We start from the raw sequence: 24392 nt of genomic DNA, 5'->3' as shown, positions 1-24392 counted from the left end.
CCTTTTTCCTTCTTGGCCAGGTTCACGCTCTGGGGAGTTGATAACACAGGAAGACGCTCCAGGTCCAGTGACGTGACTGTCAAGACCCCCTGCCCTGTGGTAGACGACGTGAAAGCTCAAGGTGAGATGGAGGGAGCTGCTGGACTGTGATGCTTGGGACCAACAGCAGGGATTTCCCCCTTCCAGCATGACCCTGTGCATGTCTCATGTCCTGTCTATAACACCTCCTTCACCCATCGTGGCCCAGGTGCTGCCACATGGTGTTGAGGGTTAATGTGGAGGGTGGCAGGAGGCACACATCCTCTCTTCAAACAAGCACAGAGGCACTCTGTGCTGGTGGAGTGGTGGGAGGATGGGTGGAGGGGCAGGCATTCAGGACATACTAAAATAGCCAAGAAGACCTGCCTGTCTTGCCCAGAAAGCAACTGGTAGGTAGGTGGTGGCTGTGCTCAAGAAACTCCTTTTCATAAATAAATGGTATTTTGCTAATGGTACCTGATGACTCCACCTGTTTCTTTTCCTAATTGGACCAAACTGTGGGAACCTAACCTGGAGTGAGTCCGGGGAATGCCATCTATTCTGTTGCTCTTCCACTGGGACCTTGTCTTGCTATGATGTAAATCATAATTCAGGCGACAAATCTTTGGTCTTGGTTTCCCTAGAGCTGAGCTTTAGCCTGGTGGGCTTTATTCATGCTTTTCCTTGCACCCCACTGAATACCCCCTATTCTTCTGCCCAGAAATAGCAGACAAGATCTACAACCTCTTCAATGGATACACCAGCGGTAAGGAGCAGCAAACAGCCTACAACACTCTGTTGGACCTGGGTTCTCCCAGCCTGCACCGAGTCCTTTACCACTACAATCAGCACTATGAGAGCTTTGGGGAGTTCACCTGGCGCTGTGAAGATGAGCTGGGGCCCAGGTAGGATCAGGAGCTGAGTTGGCTAGGCAGGCAGGCCCACCCACCAACAGGCTTATCCCTCGTAGGTGTTGGTCACCAGGAAGGTGGCTTTCTAGCATATCACATGAATTTGATGATAGAGCTTAGAGTCTCACACTGGGGTTCCTGTTTTGCTGGATGTTGTGCATGTGTTTGGGGTCCAGCCATCTCCCTTGAAGGATCATAAGCAAGGTGGTAGATCACTGTCAAACCATCATCCCTGTCCATCCCACCAGCCCTGTATCTGTCTCTGGAGTTTTGCCTAGTACATTCATGCTATACAGCATGGAAAGGGGATGGGATTCTCTTTTTCCATCAGGAGCTGCTGCCACAGGCAAAAAGGCAGAAGGTCTTGGAAAAACAATGCACCTTTGAGGAATGGAAGTTGTTGTGGGTGAGAAGGGGAGGGAGTGTGGTCGGAGCACATTGCTAGAGAAGGGCCCCAGCCATTGATGGAGGGAAGAAGGTGCAAGGAGGTGGTTATACCTTCAAGCCTGCTGGAGAAGGTGACACAGAAGAGCTTTGTTGCAGAAGGTGCTGGATGAAGTGTGTGCAAACACATACACGTGCTGGGCCATACCAAGGTCAGACTTGGATTTCCTCCTTTTCCTGAGCTTTGGCTTGAGTTGAATGCATCGCTCTGTGTTGAACTCACTGTCACTTGTGGTCCAAAGCAGGCAGTGGATTGACCTTTGGTCTGAACTGCATGTGTTCCTTCCTTTTTGATCCATGTCTGTGGTTGTGTGGGATGATCTCAAGGACACAAGTGTTTTTGATGCCAAGGCAGTGCTGGGCTGCCATGGCAGGTTTTGGAGGAGGTTGCCCTGAGCTCTTCCTGGGTGAAACAGTCCTTTCATGCCTTAGTGAGCACTATGTCCTCTCCCCAGGCTCCTCCAGGTCACTGCAGTCCCTCCAGCTGCCTGGGGATGGGGTGCCTTGTGCCCCGGGCTTGCAGAGGCAGCCGGATGTTCCCTTCTCCCCATGTCCTTGGATGTCTGCTTTTGTCTGCACGGTTTCTCAGTAATGTGAATGTTTCCAATCAGTTTAGCAAGCTGGGCTGGGAGATTGTGTAGGCTGCAGTGATGTTTCATAGCATCTGGCCTCCAAAGAACCTGAGCCTTGAGCCCATCTGGAAATCAGGATTGCTTCAAATGTATGTCAGCAACAGCTCCTACCTATGAAATGCATGGCTTCCACTTTACCTCCTGTTCCACACCTCTTCTTGCTGGTCTCACCACTAGCTGCCTTCCAGCCCTGCTTCTCCAGGTTATCACTTTTGGATTTCTAGCAGAGGACTAGAGGTTCTCTGTGTACCTTCTCTGGCCTCCAAACATCTGCTAGGCAGTCAGAAAGACTCAGGAAATAGCTGGTGGCTGTCTTGCATTTAGTGTCTTAGGCATGTCTCCAGCTTCTGTGGGAAACTCTGAGGAGATCCTCCACTCCCTGGGGCAAATGTGGGGTTTTTCCTCTTTTCCCTTTTCCCATTCATGTTCGAAGAAATGCAAGGTCTTTGAGGCGCAGCCTTAAGGCTCAGTAGTGACATCCCAGCACGTGGAGTCTTGTTAAGGCTGAAGATACGACCAGCTGCTTTGCCCAGGGTTGCTTCATTCCCATGACACCAAGTGGGACTGGCAAGCTTGGACTTACGTCTCACCTTTGTCTTGAGCCCAGCTGTGGTGATGCCACTCTGTCTCCATTTCCAGATGTGAAATCCAGCCTCAGTTTGCACAGACTATCTGACATCTGTTGTGATGGTTCACATGAGTACATAAAATTCCTTACATGACAAACCGGAGTTGTCACACGGCCACTGCCATCACTGAGGCTGGTCATTGCTGTTGCTGCTCTTTGCCTCAGTGAGGAGAGCAAGGACCAGCCAGAACATGGGGTGGAAGCTGCCTCCTTGAGCACCACAAGGCAGAGGTGCATTGGCATGGAGCAAACAGAAATGCCACTGAATTGCCCAAATGTTACCATTTGCTGAGTGAATCTACAAGCCAGAGGGTTAATTCCACCCTCTGGAAATGCTGGAGTGCTTAGGATGGAATGACGCAAGTTGCTGATGAAGTGTTTGCAGCTCACGCTACTTGGAAAGAGACATTTAGGCAGCTGCAGTGGGTTCTGGTGATGAAAAATCTTGGAAAGCAGACCTCCTGTTTGATCGTGTGCGAAGGCGAAGGATCCAGACTGGTGGTGACAGGACAAATCACTTGCAGATGACATTATTTAGCCAGCAGACAGTGTTTGTTTGACTGTTGCTGATGCTCCTTTGAAGTTCAAGATGTGGACCCACGCGACTCACTCTGTCATGCCCCTCTTCCTCCATGTGGCCATTCTGACTTCTGACTCTGCTTGCTTGGGGTGTGCTTGCCTCCCTTCTCAGCAACGCTGGCTGCTAGACCGAAAGAAGTGAGGGTGTGGGCAGATAACTTGACTGGGGTTATGAAAGTGGGTCGCTCTGTCCCAGTCTGAAAATGGCTGCAGAAAGCCCTGGACCTTGCATAACAAGAAGAAATGGTGGAAAAGGCAAGTCATATTCCAGCAAGAAATAAGTGAAAGTAGGATTTGATGCAAAGTCTGGTGAAGTCTGGTGGTATCTATGGGCTTTGAGCAAAAATCTGTGGGATCATATTCAACATTCCAGTTAGGGTACCTGTGATGCTGAAAGAAGAGAGGCAGCTGCGGCACCTTGCCTAGGTGTCTAGGTGTGGGGCCCAAGACAAGTTAGAGGATGACTACCTTTTCACAGCTGGAAGACCTGGCAGCTTGGGTGGCTATCTCCCGGGTTAACGCCATGCTAAGTGCCTTCACTGCTCTGCTGTGCTCTGGATGTGAGCCCCAGGGCTGCAGGTGTCACATGGCTGCAGAGCTGGACAACTACTTGGTGGCACCAGACTGGCCCTTTGGAGCTGCAGCCACCTCTGTGATGGACCTCTTGAGGAAAGATAAGTTTGGCTCTGAGTGGGGCTGGGGTAAATTAGTTCCTCTCCAAGAAGCCCTCCCATGGTGCACCTGGCCTGGAGAAAGGTGTGGAGGGGTGGTGGATGTTCCTTCGTGGTTTGTACACATACCCTTGAGCTCTCAAACCAGCTACAACACGGCCATGTGCTCCACACACAACCGTGCTTATCCAAGTAAGAATGTCACAAAGAGGGTTTTTTTCCCTAGCATCCCAATTTGTGCCTCTGCTGCCTGTTCTGTGCTGAACAGGTGCTGAGTGAAAGTTACCAAAGGAATGTGTCTTCTTTTTCCTGTCTATACTAACCCACCAACTGACCTTGAAGCTGGCTAGGAAACTTATCCCAGCTCTTGAGACACTTAAGCTTTTGTCTGGGTTTCCAGTCACACGTGATACTCACCTTCAAGACACTTCATTTGAATCCATTGCCTCTACATTTGCCGGATTCTCTGGAGATCACCCAAAGTGCTAGAAAGTTTAAAATGAACTTAATGTGTTTTATCTGAACAAACTGGTTTTCTTAATAAAAGCACTAGAAGCACAGTTTTAAGAGGGAAAAGCATAAAAAGAAGAGAACACAATTTAGGTCATATTTGGTTAAGATACTCTGCGCTCTTCCAATATGTCATCCACATCAGGAGTTGGTAATTTAGTAGTTTCTTGCTACCAGAACAAGTCCCACCGAGGCTATGTTGCCTTGGGGAGCTGCGTGTCTGTCTTCTGCTGAAGACGGATTCCTCCTTTCCCCTGTCACCCGACCTCTCTGGAAGAGATTGTGGCTCTTTACAGAGCACTACTGCCATAACCTGCCTTTCCTTGTTTTATTCTCTGCAATTGGAAGGTGGAAAATGCACATGCAAAGAACTGGGGAGCTCTGCCACATGCCCTGTTCTTTCAGAGGTTTTTGGATCAAACCTGTGTTATATGCCTTAGTGTATTCCTTCTAGTTTGCACGCTGTCCTGTGGGACACATTTCCTAAACTGTTACTAAACATTACAAGTCACGTACCAGGAGTGTCATTCATTGTACTTATATCTTGTGATATTACATCTTATGAGGATCATAATTTTTACCTAACCTTCAGCCTTCCATACACACCCCTACAAGCCAGGCATGATATTTTGAGTGTTTTTTTTTTCCTAAATCTCCTTCATGCTCAGTGGTGCACAGTGCAATACTGTGCATTTCTTCTCCATTACGTCCCATTCAGCCACATGATAGCAAGGGAATGATGCTCCTGGCATGCCCACCTTTTCCCTGCCCTTCCTGCCATGTCACTGGAAGTCTCCTACACCAAACCATGAGTGATCAGCACAGTTCCCAAACATGCAACGCATTCATTTCATGGAGAGGACACACAGGGTGACACTGCCCTGGGCTGGCCACACATGTCATGCCTGACACCTTTTAGCATTTCTCCCCACTGCCTGTAGTGCTATTGGCTCTCGCTTTCCCATGCTGTCATATTTGGGGTCCAGTAGCTGCGGCAGTGACTGGTGATGCCATTTGAGTCATTGATGATGTCCATCCCAAGGGGTGCTGGGGGTTTCACAGCTACATCTGTGACTGTCCCCTCACTAAACTCTCAGCAAACCTGGCCTTGTTGTGGGGACAATATGGGGTGGAAGAAGGGGGGACATAGCAGGGAATTGTAAGGTGAGTCCCAAGACCAGCACAGCAGATCCAGCATCACCAAGGCGGCATGGGCATCTCTGACCCAGATGGGGGCTGTTCTCACACGCATTTAGGCTTGCAGTGCTGCCATGAGGCTGGTGTGTCCCCGCAGCCCTGCAGTCCCCCCTTGTCATGGCAGCATCAGGCTCCACTCAGCTGTTCTCCATGCTGCCTGACTCCAGCATTATCTATTCTCCCTCCTGGAGTGCCCACGATGTTCTTAACCCTTTTTGCTTTTCTCTCCTCATATGTTCCTCCTGCCTTCCCCACCATCCCCCCACGGTGTCTCCATCACGCACGCTGCCCCCTCACTGTCTGCCCCCTGGCATCTCCCCTTGCCCGCCCTCGCTGTAGGAAGGCTGGCCTCATCCTCTCGCAGCTGGGGGACCTCAGCAGCTGGTGCAACGGCCTCCTGCAAGAGCCCAAGATCAGCCTCCAGCGCTCATCCCTCAAGTACCTCGCCTGCCGCTACAGCGAGATTAAGCCCTATGGGCTCGACTGGTCAGAGCTCAGCCGGGACCTCAAGAAGACGTGCGAGGAGCAGACGCTGAGTGTCCTTTACAATGACTATGGTGACAAGGACTACTGAGGGTTGCGGGCGCCCACTCTCACACTGGCCTTCCCACGGGTGCTTGTGAGGGTTTTACACACAGACCGTGGTGGGTAGGGTGTCGCTGATGTTTCTGGAGGCAAAAATTTGGATTGGGAGTGAAAGCAGCTGCTCTGTGCAGGACTGATTCAGTATTAGTTTCTTCTTCAACTTGGCCAAAAGCCTTTCTAGTTAGAAGTCTTGTGGGATCCAGTTTTCTTGGTTTTGTTTTATTCATTTTGCCAAGAGGTTCCTTAGCATTGGTGGAGAGGGCAGGTTGGGAGGCCACAGCCCTCCCCTCCTGCCCCATCCCTACCCTGGCTGTGGGGGCCACCCCCAAGGGTGGGGGACACTGGTCACAGGAGAAATACAGTGACAGAGCCAAGATGGGAGAGCAGGTGATGCAAGGTTGGGAAAACAGAGGCAGGGCACGCAGGTCAGGTTGAGATGCTAATGGTTATGGCTGAGTAAAACAGCCACTGGATGGCCAAGAGGGCTGGGATTTTATTTTTTTTTTAATTTCAAAGTATAAGGTCTGGATGAGACTTGGCCAAGCGATGGTGCCATTGCAGGGCAAGGCTGGCATGGTGTCACCAGCTGGGGCAAGGAGAGAGGGGCATTGGTGAGCCTATCTCCTCAGGTTCTTCTGTCATGGTCAAAGCCCATGTCTGCTCCAAGATGTAGAGTCCTTCAGAGCAAAGGCAGCTTGGCCTCAGGGCCAGTGGTCAGCTGGACATTGTGAGCTTTCTTCTTGTGGGACCACAATCCTAGGAAGTGAATTTAAAAATCCATTCCATTACTTTTTTTTTAACCACCATAATAAAGACTTTGTAGCAATGTCAAACTACTGCTCAGGAGAGCTCCAGCCAAGACAGCAGCACCCAGATGGCATGGAGGAGGCTGCCTTCTGCACCAGCTGCCCTGTACCTGTGGTGTAGCCCAAGTTCTGCATGGCGAGGGGAACAGGGTGTAGCTTACCCTGACGTGGCAGTACAGGATGGTCCTGGAAGTCCTGGTCCCAGAGGGGGTTTGGTGACATGGAATCGTGGGCAGGCTTCTTGGAGTGTTGCCTGCCCATGTTCAGGCTCACATCTGCAGCTCTCACCAGTGACTTTTTTTATTAGAGAACTGGGGTTGTCCTGGGACACTGGGCTTGGTTCAGAGAAAATTGTTCTCCAAAACCCTGTTGCCACTGACAGTGTTGGAGGCAGCAAACAGCTTCCTTTTAGCTTCAGCTTCCAGCCTGGTTTGCAGAGGAGGCATCTCTGGACTTGCCAGCTGTGCACCTTTGATCTGGATTAGCCAGGATCCCTACAGTGGGATTTTTATGATGCCTCTTCAGAGAGAATTTTCCTTTTCATTTTTTCAGTCTTGGCAGGAGCAATCTTCAGCCTGTCTCTTATGATTTTCTGCCTCATTCCTCCTCCTACCTGCCAAGGACATGGTTTGAATATTTGCGTGGTGCTGAGAGGGAGGCAGCTGTGGTCCACAGCCAGTCACAGCCGACAGCACTGCAGTACAGTATTTGCTCGACAACAGTACAGCATCTTCCTGCAGGACCACACAGGGCTTTGTTTGTCCTTTCTTGTGGGCAGACCTCTCCTCCAGGGGCAGCTGGCTTGGACCGGCTTGCTGCTGGGACCAGCCACTAGCAGTCAGTATTACCTGGGCATCCCTGTGTCATTTCTGTAATGAATGTGTCTAGCAGGAGTCATCAGGCAAACGCCTACTCTTTGCAAGAAGGAAGTCTACGGGATTCTTTTGGTTTTTTTTCTCCCAAGTTTCTCTTATATTTTGGTGTGTCTGATGCTGCCAAGGACTTGGGGCTTAAAGCAAGACCAGTGCTCTCTCCATGTGCAGGTATATGTGGGCAGGTGACCCATACTGAGCCATTGCTCCTTTTCCTTTCAGCCACTGGCAGTCTTAACCAAGACACTTTGGTTTATCCTCTTGCTTCTCCCAGCGGATGCTGAGACAACTTTTAACTTCCAGCTGGGCAGCAGTCCAGGGATGGGCAAAGGGCACCTCCGCTCAACACCTCGGAGGGATGCTTGAACGAAGGCTGCTCTGGCCCAGACACAAGTTGGTTGCTAGCCAAGTAACACTGCTTACGTGGCCTTTATATGAAATGCAGACTGTTTTCATTTGGGTAGCAGACCTCTCTTTTATTGCTTACTAGGTGCAGCAGCAGGGACAGGAGCAGTGCAGACTGCCAGCCACTCGCTGTGATGCTGCCAGGAAAACCCTGGACACCCCATGTGTTCACACCTGCCTAAGTTACTTTTTCGTCCAGCCCCAAGATTTGTGCTGGGGCTCTGCAGATATTTCTGTTCTGCTTCTGTGCTCACATTTCAATGCCCTTGCATGGTCAACCAAAAGCCCGCAGCATCATCAGCTGGCTGGGCCAGACTGCTCCCTGAGCCCCAGCTTCCCCATGGGCTGGGAGGGGGACCACCCTGGAGGGCGAGGGGAAAGTCACACGTCCTGGTGCTTCGGTGGCACCCTTGCACAGTTGGATGGGACTTGGCATCCACATCCCATGATGGACCACCCAATCTGCTGGTGGGGCTCTGCTTGGTTGACCTCTGCAGCATTGCTGCATCTGCTGTGCTGGCAGGTCCTGCCAGCACAGCATGTCTGTAGGGCTATTTTCATGATGGCCCTGGCTTTGTGAAGGCTTCCTTCTTCGTTTCCTTGCTCTGGCTTTGCAATTCAGAATTTTGCCCAAACTTGGATTTTCTTGCCCAAATCCCTCAACTAACACATAAGCCCATCTCAGACAAATGCCAGCAGCCTACTATGGGGGCCCAGATAGGGGTGGGTTGGGGGTGGGTGGGTTGCAGCATGGCTGCAGACCTGTCCTTGGTGAGATGTGTATGGGGCTTGCTCACACAAAAGAGCTGTGGGTGAGCCCTGAGCTGTGCCCTTCCCTCCAGAGTTGACTTCATCCATGTCCACCACGGGGTCCTACTGTTGGGTCTGCACAGTATTTTCTCTCTTGGACGCCTGGGTCTTCCCATGCTGCCAGCCACACGAAAGCTGGAGAAGACACCATTTTCCATCCATTTCTGCAAACTCCCTCGTCCCCTGCCCTCTCTTCTTGTTTTATTTCTGAATTAATGAGCCATCATTCACCTGAGATGAACCTCTGGGTTGTTATCTTTTCTTTGCTGCACCCCTACCCCTGTAATAGCATTACTACCTTTTACTTGTTGTGGAGTTATTTAACATATAAAGATGGTTTGGTCCTTTTCTTTACAAAGATGGCTACAATTCATGTTCCTTGATGTTCTATTAAAACTCTAATGTAACGTTTTACTACTGTAGATTGAAAGTAGGGTGGTTTAGAGTGAGATAGCCATGTGGCAAGAAACACAAAACCCTTCCGGATTACTTAAAAAAAAGAGGTTTTAAACGACAGCAACAACAACAACAAAATATCATTGTAACACAATGTAAAACTCCAGATGACAATTTAACTGACTATTAAACGGAGCTGTTAGTAATCCGTGGCTCTGGCAAACTGGAGTGTTTGTTTATAGTTTTGATCCAGTTGATGTCATCTTTTGGTAGTGGATGAAACAATCCCAGCCTTTGAACTCAGGTGCATCTTCACACAAGTTTAGCATTAGCCTGTCTGCCCACTGGGTTAGCCAAGTGCCGAACCATTCAGTACACACAGCTGGAGCCATGTCCTGCACCTCTCCTCCTGCACCTCTCCTCAGGGCATGGGAAACTGTGGATGCCTGCAGGCACCGCCAGGTTTTGGGAGGAAGACTGCATTTATATACCCTCCGGGAGGGGCTCTCAGTCCTCATTTTGCAAACCTCCGTGGATGCTGGCAATCTGGGAGCAGAGTCAAAAAAAGCTCCTTTTAGCCTGTCTTTATAGGGCTTAAGGTGGATGCGATGATGCTGTCTGGTGGTCAACCATCTCCTGAGAACTTCCTGGTCTATCTGGCAGACTTTTGACAGAGAACTAACAGCATCAAGAACATTACTGTCCTATGAATGGTGCGAAAATCAGTGCCTAGGCAGAGGGGAGAGACACAAAGGATGCCTTGAAAGTCACTTACAGTGCAGTGTTGTGTCTAGTGCTCAGGCCATCAGCACTTGTAGTGGCTGGCCCCTTGGCCAAGCCCAGTGTGTATAGCCACCCACCCTGCCAGATGGGTGGGAGAGCAGGGGAGAGCTGGGGATTACTGCAGGCAGGCAGACAGGATGCCTGGGAGGACATGGGAGAAGGGGGATTTACGGGCTATAGCGCATGAATCCATAGGAAACCAGACTTCATTACATCTTGTGGAACAGTTTGATTTTTTTTTTCTCTTCCCACTGCTAAATAGCAGGAAAATAAGCTAAAAATACACACTCTACTTTCCTTCTGCTATTTTCCATGCAGTTAAGTGCTGTCGCTGCCACCAGCTCATTGCACAATAACCTGTGGCTCTGGAACAAGACATAAGGAGGAGGAAGAGAAGGAGGAGAAGAGGGGCTGCATGGCAGTGAGGCACACAGTCGCAAGCCTGAGCTGCTGTGTAAGAAGGTCTCAGCGCAGCTGTCTCATCACACCTTCACCAGAGCAAAATCTCCTTGGGGGTCATCTGGCTTGCAAGAGATGGGTGTTTGGAGAAAGACACCCCAAAAAGGAAGTGGACTGTAAAGGATGCATCACCAGCTGACACAAAATGGCAGCTTTTTAGGAAGGGTTTGGTAATGTGTGTGGACGTTAGAATGGTTGCCATTGACCAGCAGTCCCTATTCAACCTCAGAAAGCAAGTATCAGCAGGGATTTCTTCATTTCAGTGCATGCAGGAATAATGTGGCACTGCTGGGACCCTCACACAGGGTACCGTGTCCTACCCAGTCCTGGTGGCTGCCCTGTTTCTTAACGACTGACTGGGTTGTTTCCTCCACCATAACAGCTGACAAAATATTTCAGATCCAGTTTGTGTTGCTGAAAGAGCAACCACATGTCCCCCTCATCTTGGGGACACAGGGGTTGGTGTCTCTTGCCTTGAGGCTGGGTGTTTGGCAGAAAGGAGGGGACAGAATGGGAAACAGCTTGTCGCTTAGCTACTGCCATAGACAACTGCCCATTTTGATTTAAATGCAAGACCTACAACTGCGGCCCTGGTTATTTGGGGCTGTAGAGCCTCTTAATGTGCTGTCCTCTGTGGGAGAAAACCTAGCCCCTGTGGAAGTGCATGATTTGGGGACCTTTGCCCTAGAGAGGACATCTGATGTCACCAGGAGATGCTGTTCCTCCTCCAGGGAGCGATGAGAGAGTCCATGCAAAGACCAGAAGTGGAGGAAAGGCTGGTGCGGAGCAAAGGGAGGCACGTGGCTATCAGAGACAGCTGGAAGAGGAGGGAGCGGGTTTTAAAGACACAACAAAAAGATAACGAGGAGGGAGACTCAGGATGAGTTGGCTGTCCCCAGCAGTACACCCCCTTCAACTTCTGGGCACCTGACACCCTGGACATGGTGCAAGGGCTAGCACTGGAGGCAGTCCTGCCTGCAGCCCTGCCTGCATGTTCCCATGCACCCCCAGCTTCTCTGGCACAGACAGTCAGGACCGAGGGCTTGCCAGGGCTTTGCTTGCTTCCAACAGCAACACAAAACCAAAGCACCTCAGATTGTTTCAATCAAGGCTGGGTACATATGGCTCAGATTGCCAAGGGCACTCTGGCTGGAGTGAGGAGGGAGGGCTCTGCAATGCGCCCAGCTGCCCTGGGGCTGGTGGGGGCAGCTCCTTGTCCCCAGGTGCTCCCTGCTCACAGACACCAGGTGCCCCACACCGGGCACCCTGTGTTAGGGGTTTTCCTTCCATTTTCTCAGACCATCACTCCTCTCTGGGGCCCTTGATGTGCTCATGTCAGCCCTGCAGGAGGAAAACTGGGATTTCATTGTTTTCCGTGGCCTTGGCTTTGCCCCCACAGGGTCCAGTAGCCCCCTGGCCTCCAACCCACTGCAAGTGCTCGTGTTTTTCAATCCTTTCCAAATCTCTCCACTTGCTCAGCTGTGACTCACCTTCTCCACCATTTGCAAGCGAGGTGTGTGACAAAGGAAAGAGAAAGAGCTCCTAGCATGGCTTTGGCCTTTTCAAACCCTTCACTGATCTGTGAAACAGCAAAGGGGCTCCTTGAGGGATCTCCCTCTTGCCCCTATCTGGGAGGGGGAGAGGCTTGAAATGTCCCCAGATTGGTCCATCGGAAATGCAGCCTGGATTTTGTTAACTGCCATTTGTGCTTGCTTGTTCTGCTCTTGGAAGCCAACCTGACATTTTTCAGGGCCATTTTATTTGCTTAGTCGAAACTATCTTAAAAAATGGGGAAAAAAATACCCATAAGTATACACCAAAAAAAACCTGAACAGTGGAAAAGGTAGCAGTGGGAAGAAAAAAAGCCCAGTAATCCTCTTTCCCCAAAGTCTATAAAAAGCAGTATTTCCTCCCAGTAAATCACCCTGCAAGGCGCTGAGAAAGAGACCACAGGGCAGGCTGGTCCTGTTGCAGATGTGACCACTGCAGACCATCGTGGCTTGGTGGCTCCATGAGAGACCTGGCTGGCTGGGGGCCACTGGGAATTGGGAACTGCAACAGGGGAAGCCTTTTAGGGGAGAACCTTCATGCTGTCCCACCTTGTGCCACTTGGCATGATAGCCTTCCAGCTTGGGGGTGTGGCGGGACTTTCAAACCTGGCCCAGATGCTCCAGGTGACCCTGGTCTGGAGGGGATGTCCACATATAGCTGGTGACATGCAGGGCTGTGGCTGCAGCAGGCTCCATGGGACAGGCCACTTGATCAAATGCTGCAAATCCCATTTTCCAGAGGACCAAAAACACTGATTTGGCCAACTGGGCAGAGTGGAGCAGCTGTGGGCATCTTTGAAGTGAAGTCCTAACCCAGGAGGACCCCAAGGATGTCCCCTGCCTTAGTGACAAGGGATGTTTGTGGGATTTGAGGCTGTCCACGGGAGGGGATTCAGTACTATGGCATCATCTTGCCCTGGTCCCTGTGTCCTCACAGCTGGTGGCACAGCAAAAGCTGCCTGAGTGGCAGCCTTGAACAGGGAGAGCATTGTGGGGGATTCGGGGGGTGTCCCCAACCCAAAACCCGAAGGAGGTCTCCCACTGGGCTGGGACAGTGCTGGGAGGCAGCTGGGAGAGCCCATGGTTTGAGGCAGAGGAGAGTATGTGGGACCAAAGGTGCTGGCAGCAGCTGAACCACCTCCCTCCCTGACCCTGGCCCCTCCTTGGGTGAAGCAAGGAAGCAAAAGCGGTGGAGGATGACAAGATTATTTATTTTTTTTCATAGATTTTTATAAAAAATAATTATCAAATACAAAAAAATAAAAATAGCAGCAGCCTCCGTTGTGAATAAAACCCTAAAGGGGACAAAAACCGCTCAGTGTCGCTATAGAAGAACAATATTTCGGTACGTAGAAGCTATCCATGAGAAGTACAAATCTCCATGAGCCAAGCCAGCACCTCTGGTCACCCTACCCACTGGTGAGCAGGGACAAGCCATTGCTGAGACCAGGATTTTCATGCCAAAAAGGGTAAAAATTTGGCATCTAAACACATAGGCATCTAGGTAATGCTGACACCAGGCAGGGAAGGGTTTGGCATCACAAGATGCTGGGACTTGAAATTCTCCCATCTCCCTCTGAGTGTCACCCTCATCCCGCATCCCCAGCATCCCCACAGGTTGGGGGGGCTGCCGTGTCCACCCGCTCCTGCTGTGCCAAGACCCCTGAATATCCCCTTCCTTGAGCTGGTGGAGCAGGACGGGCTTTCAGATTGCACCTTCTGGGGCACACTGAGGCCAGAAGAGTCGAAAAGGGCTTTTTTAAAGACTTCCTTGGTTTTTTGGGGGTTTGTTTTTAATTGATAAATGGATTGCTGTCGAAAAAAATTACAGCTCTGCCAAACTGACAGTGTATTTGGCTGAAAACCCTGGGTGTTGGCACCTGTTCATGATGGGAACAGAAATGTCAGTGCATCCCTGCTGCAAGAGATGGGGTCCATTGTGCCCCCTGCATCCCTGCCTAGGCCAGGGCAGGCAGGAGGTGACGTGCCATGGGGTGATGGGCATACTTGGGATCAGGAAAGGGCTTAGAGAGGATAAGGAGTCTCCTGCCTGGACATTGGTGGGACGTCCAGGTGCCTCTGACCCTACTCCTATCCTCCAGCCCTATATAACTTTAGGAGATGCCTGACAAAAAAGGTGTGTTTGTGGTGGGGGAGCTAGCAAAAGCCAAAGGATGCCCTGAAAATCCCCGGTCTCTCCACACTGTGTCACCCTCTCTCCATCACTCTCATGCTGGAGAAACTGGCTTGGAGCCTGGCTCCACCAGCACAGTCTATGTGGGTAGAACGTAGCCGGGCAGCCTTGGGTTTCTTGGTCCCAGCCTGGGACTGTACCAGTGCACACCGGTGTGTCTGTGCTTATCCTCTGTGGTCCCTTCTCTGCTCCTCTCTTTCTATTCCTTTTCTCTGCCTCTTTGCAGCACAAAGCCATCAGCAATAACCCCAGCTGGAGCCAGGCACCTTCCCTAACTGCTGCCTCTATGGGGCTGGGTTGAGGCTGCCAAGATGAGCTTCTGGGCATCAACCATGCAGGAGGAAGTTTCTAGCTGGTCTTCTTTGGGGCTAGAAGTGAATCTGAAGGTTTTCACTTAGCGCCTACAGGAGTAAGAGACTTGTGAAAGTCTGACTGTATGTCCACCGTGATGGGCTCGGCCACAGAGATAGTAATAAGGAAAACCTCAATGGAAGATGATGATGCTCAAAGTCTTCTGACAGGTCTTTTGTGTCCTGTCTCTCCTTCCATTGCAGGGTCTGGTCTCCTCTGAGAACTGCTGACAACACTGTTGAAGCTCATGTTTGGAAACGGGACATGGGGAAAAAAAAGAAGGCCCACCTCATCATCCTTCATTCAGAGCATCACACAGCTACTCTGGGTTGCCCACTACAACTCTTGTCTAATTGGGTGCGCAGTAGCCAGGGGGAGCAAGGCAGAGAGGGACTGTTGCGTGTCTTTGCTCCTACTGACAACGCAGCGATCCCTATGGACATGTAACCCTTCACAGAGGGCTCTGAAATAATGGATGACAGGGGTCTGCAGTGCCCTTTTGGGCAGCAGTGCTCACTGAACCTGCTGTGCTTACCAGGGTTGTGCAAGGGCGCAGCAGAGTTTCTTCTCGACATCAAAATCCTGACCCAGGACCCTAAGCAGAGCAAGGCAAAGCACCAGCAAATCCCAAGGGCAAAACTTGGTGCCTGCAAGATGCTGAGAGCACCTTGAGGTTGCAGCCTGCCTGGGGAGCTCTTTCCTGGCGTGGCCAGGGTGTTTGGCTTCTCTCTCTGTCCTCCTTCCAGCTCCCTCTCAGCAAGGAAAGGGAAATTCCCTGCTCCTCCTGCCCTGACCTGTGCTTTTCCCAATGGTTTGTACTTCACAGCAGCATGGGTGTGTGACAAAGGGTATCCTTTCTCAGCTTCATCATGAGCAAAGAAAATATAATATATATTTATATATATTATATATATATGTATATATATTTATAATTAAGTTTAAATATTTGCAGAGAGATCACAACTACCTCGACCTTGCTAAAAGAAGCCTGTACAGCAGAGGGGGGTGAATAGTGACAAAATCCAGAGCAAAGACAGACAGCCAGATGCTGGACCACGACAAATGTCCATGGCAGCACCTGGGCTGTTGGCATGGAGCCCAGCCCAGTACGTGGCTGAGGTGGTACCGGACCCCTGGCTGAGCCCCTCGAGTGTGCACCAGGCCCCCATGTCTGGCTGGGTTTGGGAGGGAGCAACAACAGGGAGGGGACTGCCACGCACCTGCCCTCCCATGCCGCAGCCCACTAGCTGCTCGGTGGCCTCGACGCATCCCCTCTGTGCACAGTTGCCATCCCCCTGCCCAGCTCTTCCTTATGCCTCCTGCCCCCTCACACTCTGCCATTCCCCAGCGGCCCCTGTTGCTGCCCCTTCGCTCCTCTGGCGCTCGCCTGGCCGAGAGAGGCCCTTCATGGTGCCACTACTGGTTCTCCTCGGCTGCTGGGTCACGGCACGTGCATTCATCCTGGTCACAATCAGCAGCAAACGGGATCACCTGGGGGGACCGAAGGGAAATATAAGCATCTGCTTTGAAATGCCTGGCTTCTGGCACCCCTATGCCCCTGCAAGCCCTCTCCACCCTGGTATGAACAGACAGACACCTTGGGCTGCACCCTGACGTTGTTGTCATTGTTGGGACTGCCAAGGCTCCACAGTCACTGAGAATGGGCTTTGATACAAGCTGTCCCTGGCTGAGTTTTATTCTTAGGGTTTTCCTTTTTGTTAACTTGGGTTTCAAATTTTGCAACCAAGGGTAAGCTTGAGTCTTGTGCCCCAAATGTCAAACCCTGGGGAGAATTCTCCCCTGGTGAATGTGAGACATTTGGACTAGGGCTGACAGTGATGAGGCACCTCTAGATTTCAGTTTTACTGTGGTCCCTGTTAGAAGGCCCCCCTTGTCCATGTCTGAGGCCATGGACCTGTCCACCAAGCTACTCCTGGCTCTTCCAGGCTCAGCAAAGCATGAAGGTAGCATAGCCTCATCTTCTGTACCTCTGGGAGGAACTCAACCAAGCTCCCAGCTACAAAGGCTGGCCTCCACACTACCTGATATAGGAGCCAGGGTAGATGCCTACAGTTCTTGTGCATTATGGATTAAAGAAACCCAGGCAGGCTGGAGGCGGTGTGAACAGGAACAGCCTTGAGTGAGGCAGATGGTAGGTCCATCTAGGGCCACCCACAAGCTATTCTGCTTTGACATCCCATGCACGTAGAGAGGCTTATTGTACATTGCTTTCTCTACAACTGTATGTGGCCAAGCAAACTTATGTCCCCTTAGCTGGTGGCAGCAGAGCAAGGTGGGAGAGCACCAGCAGAACATCTGGCTCCCGGTTGACAGTTGCCCAGTCATGGGCCATGGGAGCCAAGAAAAGTTTCCTCCAGAGGTTTTATACACACCAGGCTCAGAGCCACAAGTTTTTCTTACTATGGAAGCACATTTGATTTTTCACAGCCTGGGCCAGTGACAGACTGGAGTGTTTTTTGGTGTTTAAACCCCCTATTTCTGCATCTGTCTTAACAAAAATGTGCTGGAGGCTTGTGCTGTGGGAGATCTGGGATCTGTGGGGAATACAAGCTGGGGCTGGGTCTCCTGAGAGCCATGGGACTGAATCCCCCCTGCCATCCACTGTAAACCCATCCTTTATTTTGGCCAGAGACCCAGATCTCTCAGTCCTCCTGAGAGCCATGCCTTGCTCCAAGATGTCATGATATTGCTGTGGAGGTTTCACTCATCACTTGGGTGTAAAGCCTTTTCTCTCCTATCTCAAATGGATCTTCCCAGGATTTTATTTTTCCTTTTCTCTGTGTGTGTATGTGTGATGAAAGGAAAAATGATTCAAGCTCCACAACAAAGATGAGAAGATCCAAATTCACATATTTTTGCAGTGAGAAATTATCTCATGCCCTATGATTTGTTTTGCTGTTGGATATACTTAGGAAGGATGGGCTGTGTGTGCTGGATAGCAAGTTAGGTGGGAGGGGAGGTTGTGATGGGAGTCAAAGAAGGGTCTATGCAACCCCAATGCCAAGTTGCTGCCTCTACACTATTACTCCCTCCTTCTGTCCCCAGGGGAGTTGGGAGGGAAAGACAGCCCATAGCAGATGCCAATGGACCATAGCAAAAATCCCCTGAGATTGCTCAATTATATGACAAGGTGACTTCTGACTCACCATGGGTAGCACAACATCCTATGGAAGTCATTTCTTTGAGACTTGTTTCCCAAAATGAGAGGGAATCCTGTGAACCTCAGTGGGAGCTGGGCTGAGCTTTCAGTCCTGCTGGCCAGAGTCCAAATCCCGCTGTTAAGCAGTGGGATGATATCTATCAGCTTCAGCTGGCTTCAGTTTAAAATCATGGGTTTGTTCTCCGTTCATGGGAGAATTGCATTGCAGGCTCGGTTCCATGGCCAGCAAAGCCAAAGAGCGTGGCTAGCAGTCACTTAATCCTAAATCCTGGCCAGTGCTGCAGAAGGTGCTCACTTACCTTCCTGGAGGACAGTGTGGAGGAGCAGCAGTCACCCCCGTCATACTGGCAGTATGCCCGGTTGTTGATGGTGTCGCACCAGCCGTCTGCTTGGAAGGGCTAGGCAGAGAAATGAGTCTTTGTTGAAAGGGTTATTAAAAAACATAAGGTTGCCCCCAAAAAGCAGAGATCCCAGGTCCTCAGCAAGGCCTCTGTGCACCTCTGATAAGGGCCAAGGCCCATTTCCACCATATACAACCCCGTCTTCAAAGCCAAAGGGCACAAGAAGACTGGTATTCCTGCTAGTGTGTATGGAGCAGTGGGTACTCAGATGGCAGCAGCTGCAGCTTGAGGATCAGGGAATTGTGTCAGGAAGAGAGAAGGAAAATCCACATCGCTAGAGGGCCCCAACCTGAATGCCACATGTCCCCATTCACATCTCACTCAGTGTTTCTCCACAGAGTCCATTGCCACCCAGCTAGGAGTCAGTTCACCACTTCATCTGCTCATCCACCTTCTCACACTACTCTTGCATATCTCCACTGTAATCCAGCTCTTTGCATGTTCACAGCTGCAGCAGGGCTCTGTGAGAAGCTGACCCAACACTCCTCTCTAACTGCCCTCCTCCCAAAGAGCTTGGGTCTGAAGTTGAGCTTGGTGACCTGGCTTGGGCAGCTAAGTATAGAGAGGCTGTTACAAGGATCGATAAAGCATCCTGCTAGAGGATCAAACTCAGGAAGGCAGGTGCTTTATCTCCCTTGGACTATGAGAAAGGTTCGGCAAGGTAAGGAGTCTCCCAGAAGTACTTGTGTTCAAGCCAACCCAAGCATTGGCAAGTGCTGGTTGCAAGGACTATGCCTTTTTCAGAATGCTTTTGCTCTGGCTCTGACCCCAAGGAACATGTCCCCAAATTCCTCTAGACTCCACTGGAGGTTCTAGCCCTGTCCACAGCACATGGCTCCACCAAACCTTGCCAGGTTGGACTACAAGGCAACTTATCTGGTGGCCAGCTGGGACAAACAGAAGGGATCTTCATTAAACACTAGCTCCCTGCAGGCAAAATACAACTCTGGACTGAGCAGAGAGGGCACCAGCCTACTGATGACCAGAGATATTGGCAATATGGCCACCTTCCAGTTTAAGTTTTGGCCATTTTCCTCCTCATTTCTCAACTTCATGGCACAAGTCTCAACCTCTGTAAGGAACTAACATGGTTGAACGGTGGAAGATTTCTCTTTTCATGGCACAGCCCATTGCCCTTTGCTGCACCATTGCCTCAGCCTGGACAACTGGGGATTTGCAGAGCCCAGATTGCCTTGGTGCAGCTTAGACAAATGCTCCATCTTTTACAAGCCGCCTTTACTTTCAGGCCTAACATGGAAACAGAAAGCTATCACAGCAGAATAGCTCTGTCCAGAAATGTTAAATGGCACAAGAAGCCATTCAGAAATCCATTTTATTGTTGTTTAGTTACATGAGTCATCTCATCAGAGAAGAGAAACTAGCAACTGGGGCTAAGAAGCAGCCAACTAGGGCTGAGAAACAATGCTGTGTGACTGGTGCAACCAAACAACGTGCATGTGAAGCACTTGCAATGAACTGTCAGGAACAATCTGCAGCCGAGGCTTATTTATCACAGATACACATCAGCACTGCCAAGAAACAACCAAATGTGCTAACAGAATGGAGATACCATTCATTAACCAAGTGATTAGTAACAAAATGCTTCTCCCAGTCCAGGCACTGTGATGGTAGCTACTGGCCCAGCAACCACAGCCAACCTCCAGGAGGACTGCTGTCATCAGAAAGGGCTCTTGGTGGAAACTTGCCACCACTTTGCTCATGGAAACAGCTGACCCTTGTCACTGGATCTGGTGGCCCTAAATGATAACTGGGCTTCAGAAAATACCCAGACCCAGCCTTTGATGGACACTCGTCCATAGCACCCCTAAACTGAATGACAGCCAGCTGAAAAACATCACTGCACCGCGATAGCCCTGCATCCACTGCGCTGAAGCCAACATGAAAGACTGGAGATAATGCCAATAATTCACATGAAAAAGCCATACCAAAACCAGGGAACTGATGTGGCTTTTTGTCATCATGACTCACAAGGAACAGAAATGGGCTCAACGCAGGCTAATGTCACTTAAGGAAGTAGCAGCAGGGATTATGGCAAGCCACTGAGTCTACCTGTGCCTTCAGTACTACAGTCCCTGGGCCAAATCCAGGCAGCCACAGAGAGATTGCATTTGCCTGGAAGATCTCACAGGAGAAGCAGAGAGAGAACACTACAACTGGGAAATTGAGGCACAGCTGCATTAGGTAGCTTACTCAAAACCAAGAAGGGATTTAGTTCCCATCACTGCTGTCACAAACCATGTCCAGAGGAGACCAGGGTGCAATTTGACCAAAGCAATAGGGTTAATACTGGTCTTCTGTTGAAAAGTATCAATGGGTCTTAAATGATGGTGATCAAAGAAGGTCTCTGAGCCACAAAAGCCATTTTGAGCACCAGAAATGTCAGGGCAGGTATGCTGGGGCTGGCCGGTGCAGGGATGCAGGCAGGGGACTGGCCAGGGCAATTGGCAGGGGAGAGCTCTTCTGGGTGTGATTTGCTTTTGCAGCCTTCTATGCAGTGGAGTTTTTTCTTGAGCTTTGCTCCGTATGTCATGACTCACTGGCAAAACAACACCCGCCGCTTCAGTAGTTTCCATACAGTTATGGGGGGGGGTTGCCCATCCCGGCTGCACAGGTCTGAAACAGTTCCCAGATCTTGCATGCAAGGTTGGGGGAGGACAGAGTCAGGGACAGGAATGGGAAGGAGAGGTTCTTAGTTTCTCTCTACACCTATTAGGGATAATTGCCCCCTCCTCTCAACCCGCTGGAGCCCATACCCCACCCTAAACAAATACAGGCTTCTATGGCAACACTTGTTGGGGAAACTTAACAACTCATGCTCCAAATTACATTGGAAAAACATATGAGGGGAAAATAAAAAATGACTAATTGGACTCGAGGCTCAAGAGAGCCAGGCACAGGGTTTGGGGACCGCTGTCCCTGCTCCTTGCCCAGCACCTGGAGAACACGGTGACTCCCAATGCTTTGCCTTGTCAAGGATTTCCAGCTGGTTTCATCTTTGCAAGCAGAAAGAGCAAAGTATGGTGCTGGTGGATCACCCTTGAGGGCACAGGCACCCTCATACTTGCATTGGTCTCATTTTGGTCTTGCAAGGATCACAGCAAGGAAGAACATGGCAATGCAACGACTAAGAGCAGATGCTGTGAGAGAGGAAAACCCATACAGACTGTGTCCAACCTGTGCTTGGGCCATGTGGCTCTAAGAAAGCAATGCCAGCAGTGGGAGAAGGGAGGTTTGCCCATGTTGGTGACTCGCAGAAACACCCAATGATGTTTTAAGATGCTGGCAGGAAAAAAACCCACACCAATGGCCAACTGTGCCATGCGAAGGCAATGAATGTGATCCAGGGAAATGGTCAGCTGGGTTTCATTTGCCAGAACATGCATCCTACAGCACAGAGGGAAAAAGGACTGGTTCAAATGGCTCAGATAAACGAGGAGAAAATGAATAAGGTAATTGCTGCAACCACTCTGTGCCATGTTAAGTGATAGGGAGCTGCTCAGCTAGGCAGCATGCCACCGAGGCAGCTAATGAGCCGGGCTGTGTCAGCGAATCTCCCTGCTTGTGCCATCCGTCTTCCTTGTTTATTCAGACAGAAGCTTCAGCAGGGCATGTGTTAGCACGTGGAGGTGCAGCATCTGGCACTGCTGGGCCAGAGCCCTGCGCTGCCAGCATAAAAATAGTAACCGCGAATCAAGTGCTTGGCAATTTCAATAGGCTAAAAAAACCACACAGTCTCAAAGCTGGGAATAGGCACAAATAAAAAGAGAAAAAATTAAGGTTTTTTTTTTAAAAAAAGAGCAAAAAATATTGCAGGCAAAGGAGGGATGTGAGAAAGGACTGGTTAGATCCTGCCACATCCCAGGCAGAAGCATCTCAGAGGGCTTGGTAGAGCCGTTTCTCTCAAGGCTGCCGAGACATGCTGTGCAGGGAGCAGCATTTGCGCACAGCATTTTTCCACCATCCCTGCAGAATCCCCCAGCGTCGGGGCTCAGCTGGTTGGCTCCCTCCCCAGAGCTGGCGTCCTGCCCAGCGGGGAGCCCCCAGTGCCATCAGGGAGTCGGGCAGGGTCCAGACACTTTTCTTCTAATCCACCTTATATGTGGGTTGATTCACTGCGAAAAAGTGCGAAAGGGTGCGATGGAGTGAGGGAAAGTCAGAGCACAAAGAATCAATCATAGATGCCATCAGTATTGTACATATTTTGCTGCTGTGTCATGGGCGCTTGATGAACGTTATTTCCCAGGAATGCAGGTTTTGCTCTGGTCGAGCAGACCTGAAGGCCCAGTACCTTGCTTTTGGCAATGACCTGTTCCAGATGCTTCAGAGGAAGGTGGAAAAAAAGAAAAAAAATCAGGATGCACCTGGCCAGTTGTGTAACCAAAGAGCTGAAAGGCTCTCCTGCACTGCCACTGGGATGGAAAGTGCTTGCAATTTCAATCTGCCCATAGCTAGAGAAAGCTCAGATCCCAGTTTCAGAGGATCAAGTCCAGCCTTAATAGCAAATTGTTTCCTCCGGCCTTTGGGAGGCTGCGCAGGTCCTGGGCTTTGCAACTGTGCTGATCCCATCCAAGGAGGGGGTGTAGTTTGCTTTCATGCTGCTTCTAAGTCAGCACAGATTTTGCTGTCCTTTTGTCCTTCCCTTTGGGTGTCGGTATTTTGGGCATCAACCTTGGACCCTGCATGCTGAGATGACCATATGTGACCCTGCAGCTGAGGAAGTACAGGTGTCTTTATCCTTTTCAGCTGTTGCTCTCAAAGCAGCCCCAGAGGAACAGGGGAACCATCATTTCACCAGGGGAGACAGGCAGGGACCAGCCCTGGAAAAGCTGCCCTGCTGTCAGACTCACACCTTGTGCATCAGCTTTACTGCTGTTAGCTCTGCTCTTGCAGTGGATGAGTCATTAGTAATGGAAAGATCAGTTGGAGGAGACAGGAGGGAGACAGCATAGCAGAGAGTCAGGGACAGGATGGGGTGATAAACCTCGGCTGGAGAAATGTCTCCCCTCACTGTACACATGGTCTTCCAGGAGCATGACGTTGCAGGGTCTTCAAGAGCAAACCCCCAAAGGCATCAGCATGTGCTCAGCACCAGAAACGAGGAAGCAGCAGTAGACAGGGTCAGGCTCTTACCTAGCACAGCTGGAAACCCCTGCCTATTTGGCAGCAGAGGACTGTCAGACCAAACCAGAGCTCACAGAGCCACGGGACATGTACCTTGAGCTGCTCCAGAGCTTGAGACCGCTGCAGCTTCAGGGGTCTAAGATGTGCAAGAGAAGCCACGTCCCAGGGAAAAGCCACTGCACTTGGCAGGGGGGAGCAGGCAGGGGTGCATGGGGAAAGGAAAGCACAAAGCAGCTGCAGCAGCCCTTGGCCAGGGATAGGCAGAGGGCAGCTTCTCCTTGCCGGATGCCTTTCCTTCCTTCCTTCTTTCCTTCCCACCTCAGCCACAAGCCAAGATGTTTCAGAAAGCTCTGGGAGGTCCCTGGGAAGACTTGAAGGGTACCCAAAGCCTTGTTAAAAGTCTGGTTCACGTAAAGCCCCTGTGCATCAACCAACCCAGCCTGGGGGAAATTCCCTCTCTCATCCCTATCCACACCCCTCCAACATCACTCCAAACCACCATTTCCCTACAGAAAACTGGGGCTGGTGTCAGTCCCTTCAGCCGCAGACGTGGCTAAAGCAATGCTATAGCACAGTGTCCTCAGGACACATCCCTTTCCTTGCATACACACACACTCACTCTGGTGAGGCAGAGAGCCCGGCCATTCTTGGCTCCCCCTGCTTGCCCAGGGAAGTTGACTGGGAATGCAGACTGTGGGAGGAAACGACAATGTTCATTGTTTGGATTAAATATTTTTCTTGGCCCTCTCTCTGTTGCAGTGTGTCTTTTATTTTTTTTTTTCTCCCCCCTTCAACACCCCAAGCACATTCACTTTCCCTCTGGCCTTCCTGAGGCTCTCCGGCATGCAAGGAGGAAATCAGCTCTAA

General features: G+C 50.7%; 2 protein-coding genes across 4 annotated transcripts in view; one reads left to right on the top strand and one right to left on the bottom strand.

The window, feature by feature from the left end:
* Positions 1-9686, top strand: part of ASTN1 (astrotactin 1) — a 56639-nt gene extending 46953 nt beyond the window's left edge. For 2 of the 3 annotated variants that reach the window (XM_064454448.1, XM_064454447.1), the window contains exons 21-23: positions 21-121; positions 740-923; positions 5930-8439. In XM_064454448.1, coding sequence (XP_064310518.1) covers positions 21-121; positions 740-923; positions 5930-6164 — 520 coding nt within the window. In that variant the 3' untranslated portion in view covers positions 6165-8439. Of the gene's footprint in view, positions 1-20; positions 122-739; positions 924-5929 lie in introns of all 3 variants that reach the window. The other variant, XM_064454449.1, reaches the window with a different exon arrangement.
* Positions 9687-13446: 3760 nt separating this feature from the next.
* PAPPA2 (pappalysin 2) overlaps positions 13447-24392 on the bottom strand; it is a 95336-nt gene continuing 84390 nt past the window's right edge. The window contains exons 21-22 of the mRNA XM_064454446.1: positions 18282-18380; positions 13447-16292 (exon numbers count right to left, since the gene is read on the bottom strand). Coding sequence (XP_064310516.1) covers positions 16218-16292; positions 18282-18380 — 174 coding nt within the window. The 3' untranslated portion in view covers positions 13447-16217. The remainder of the gene's footprint in view (positions 16293-18281; positions 18381-24392) is intronic.

The sequence above is a fragment of the Phalacrocorax carbo genome, chromosome 6 (assembly GCF_963921805.1).
Source record: "Phalacrocorax carbo chromosome 6, bPhaCar2.1, whole genome shotgun sequence".
Taxonomy (NCBI): Eukaryota; Metazoa; Chordata; class Aves; order Suliformes; family Phalacrocoracidae; genus Phalacrocorax; species Phalacrocorax carbo.
This window is presented reverse-complemented; position numbering and strand designations above follow the sequence as displayed.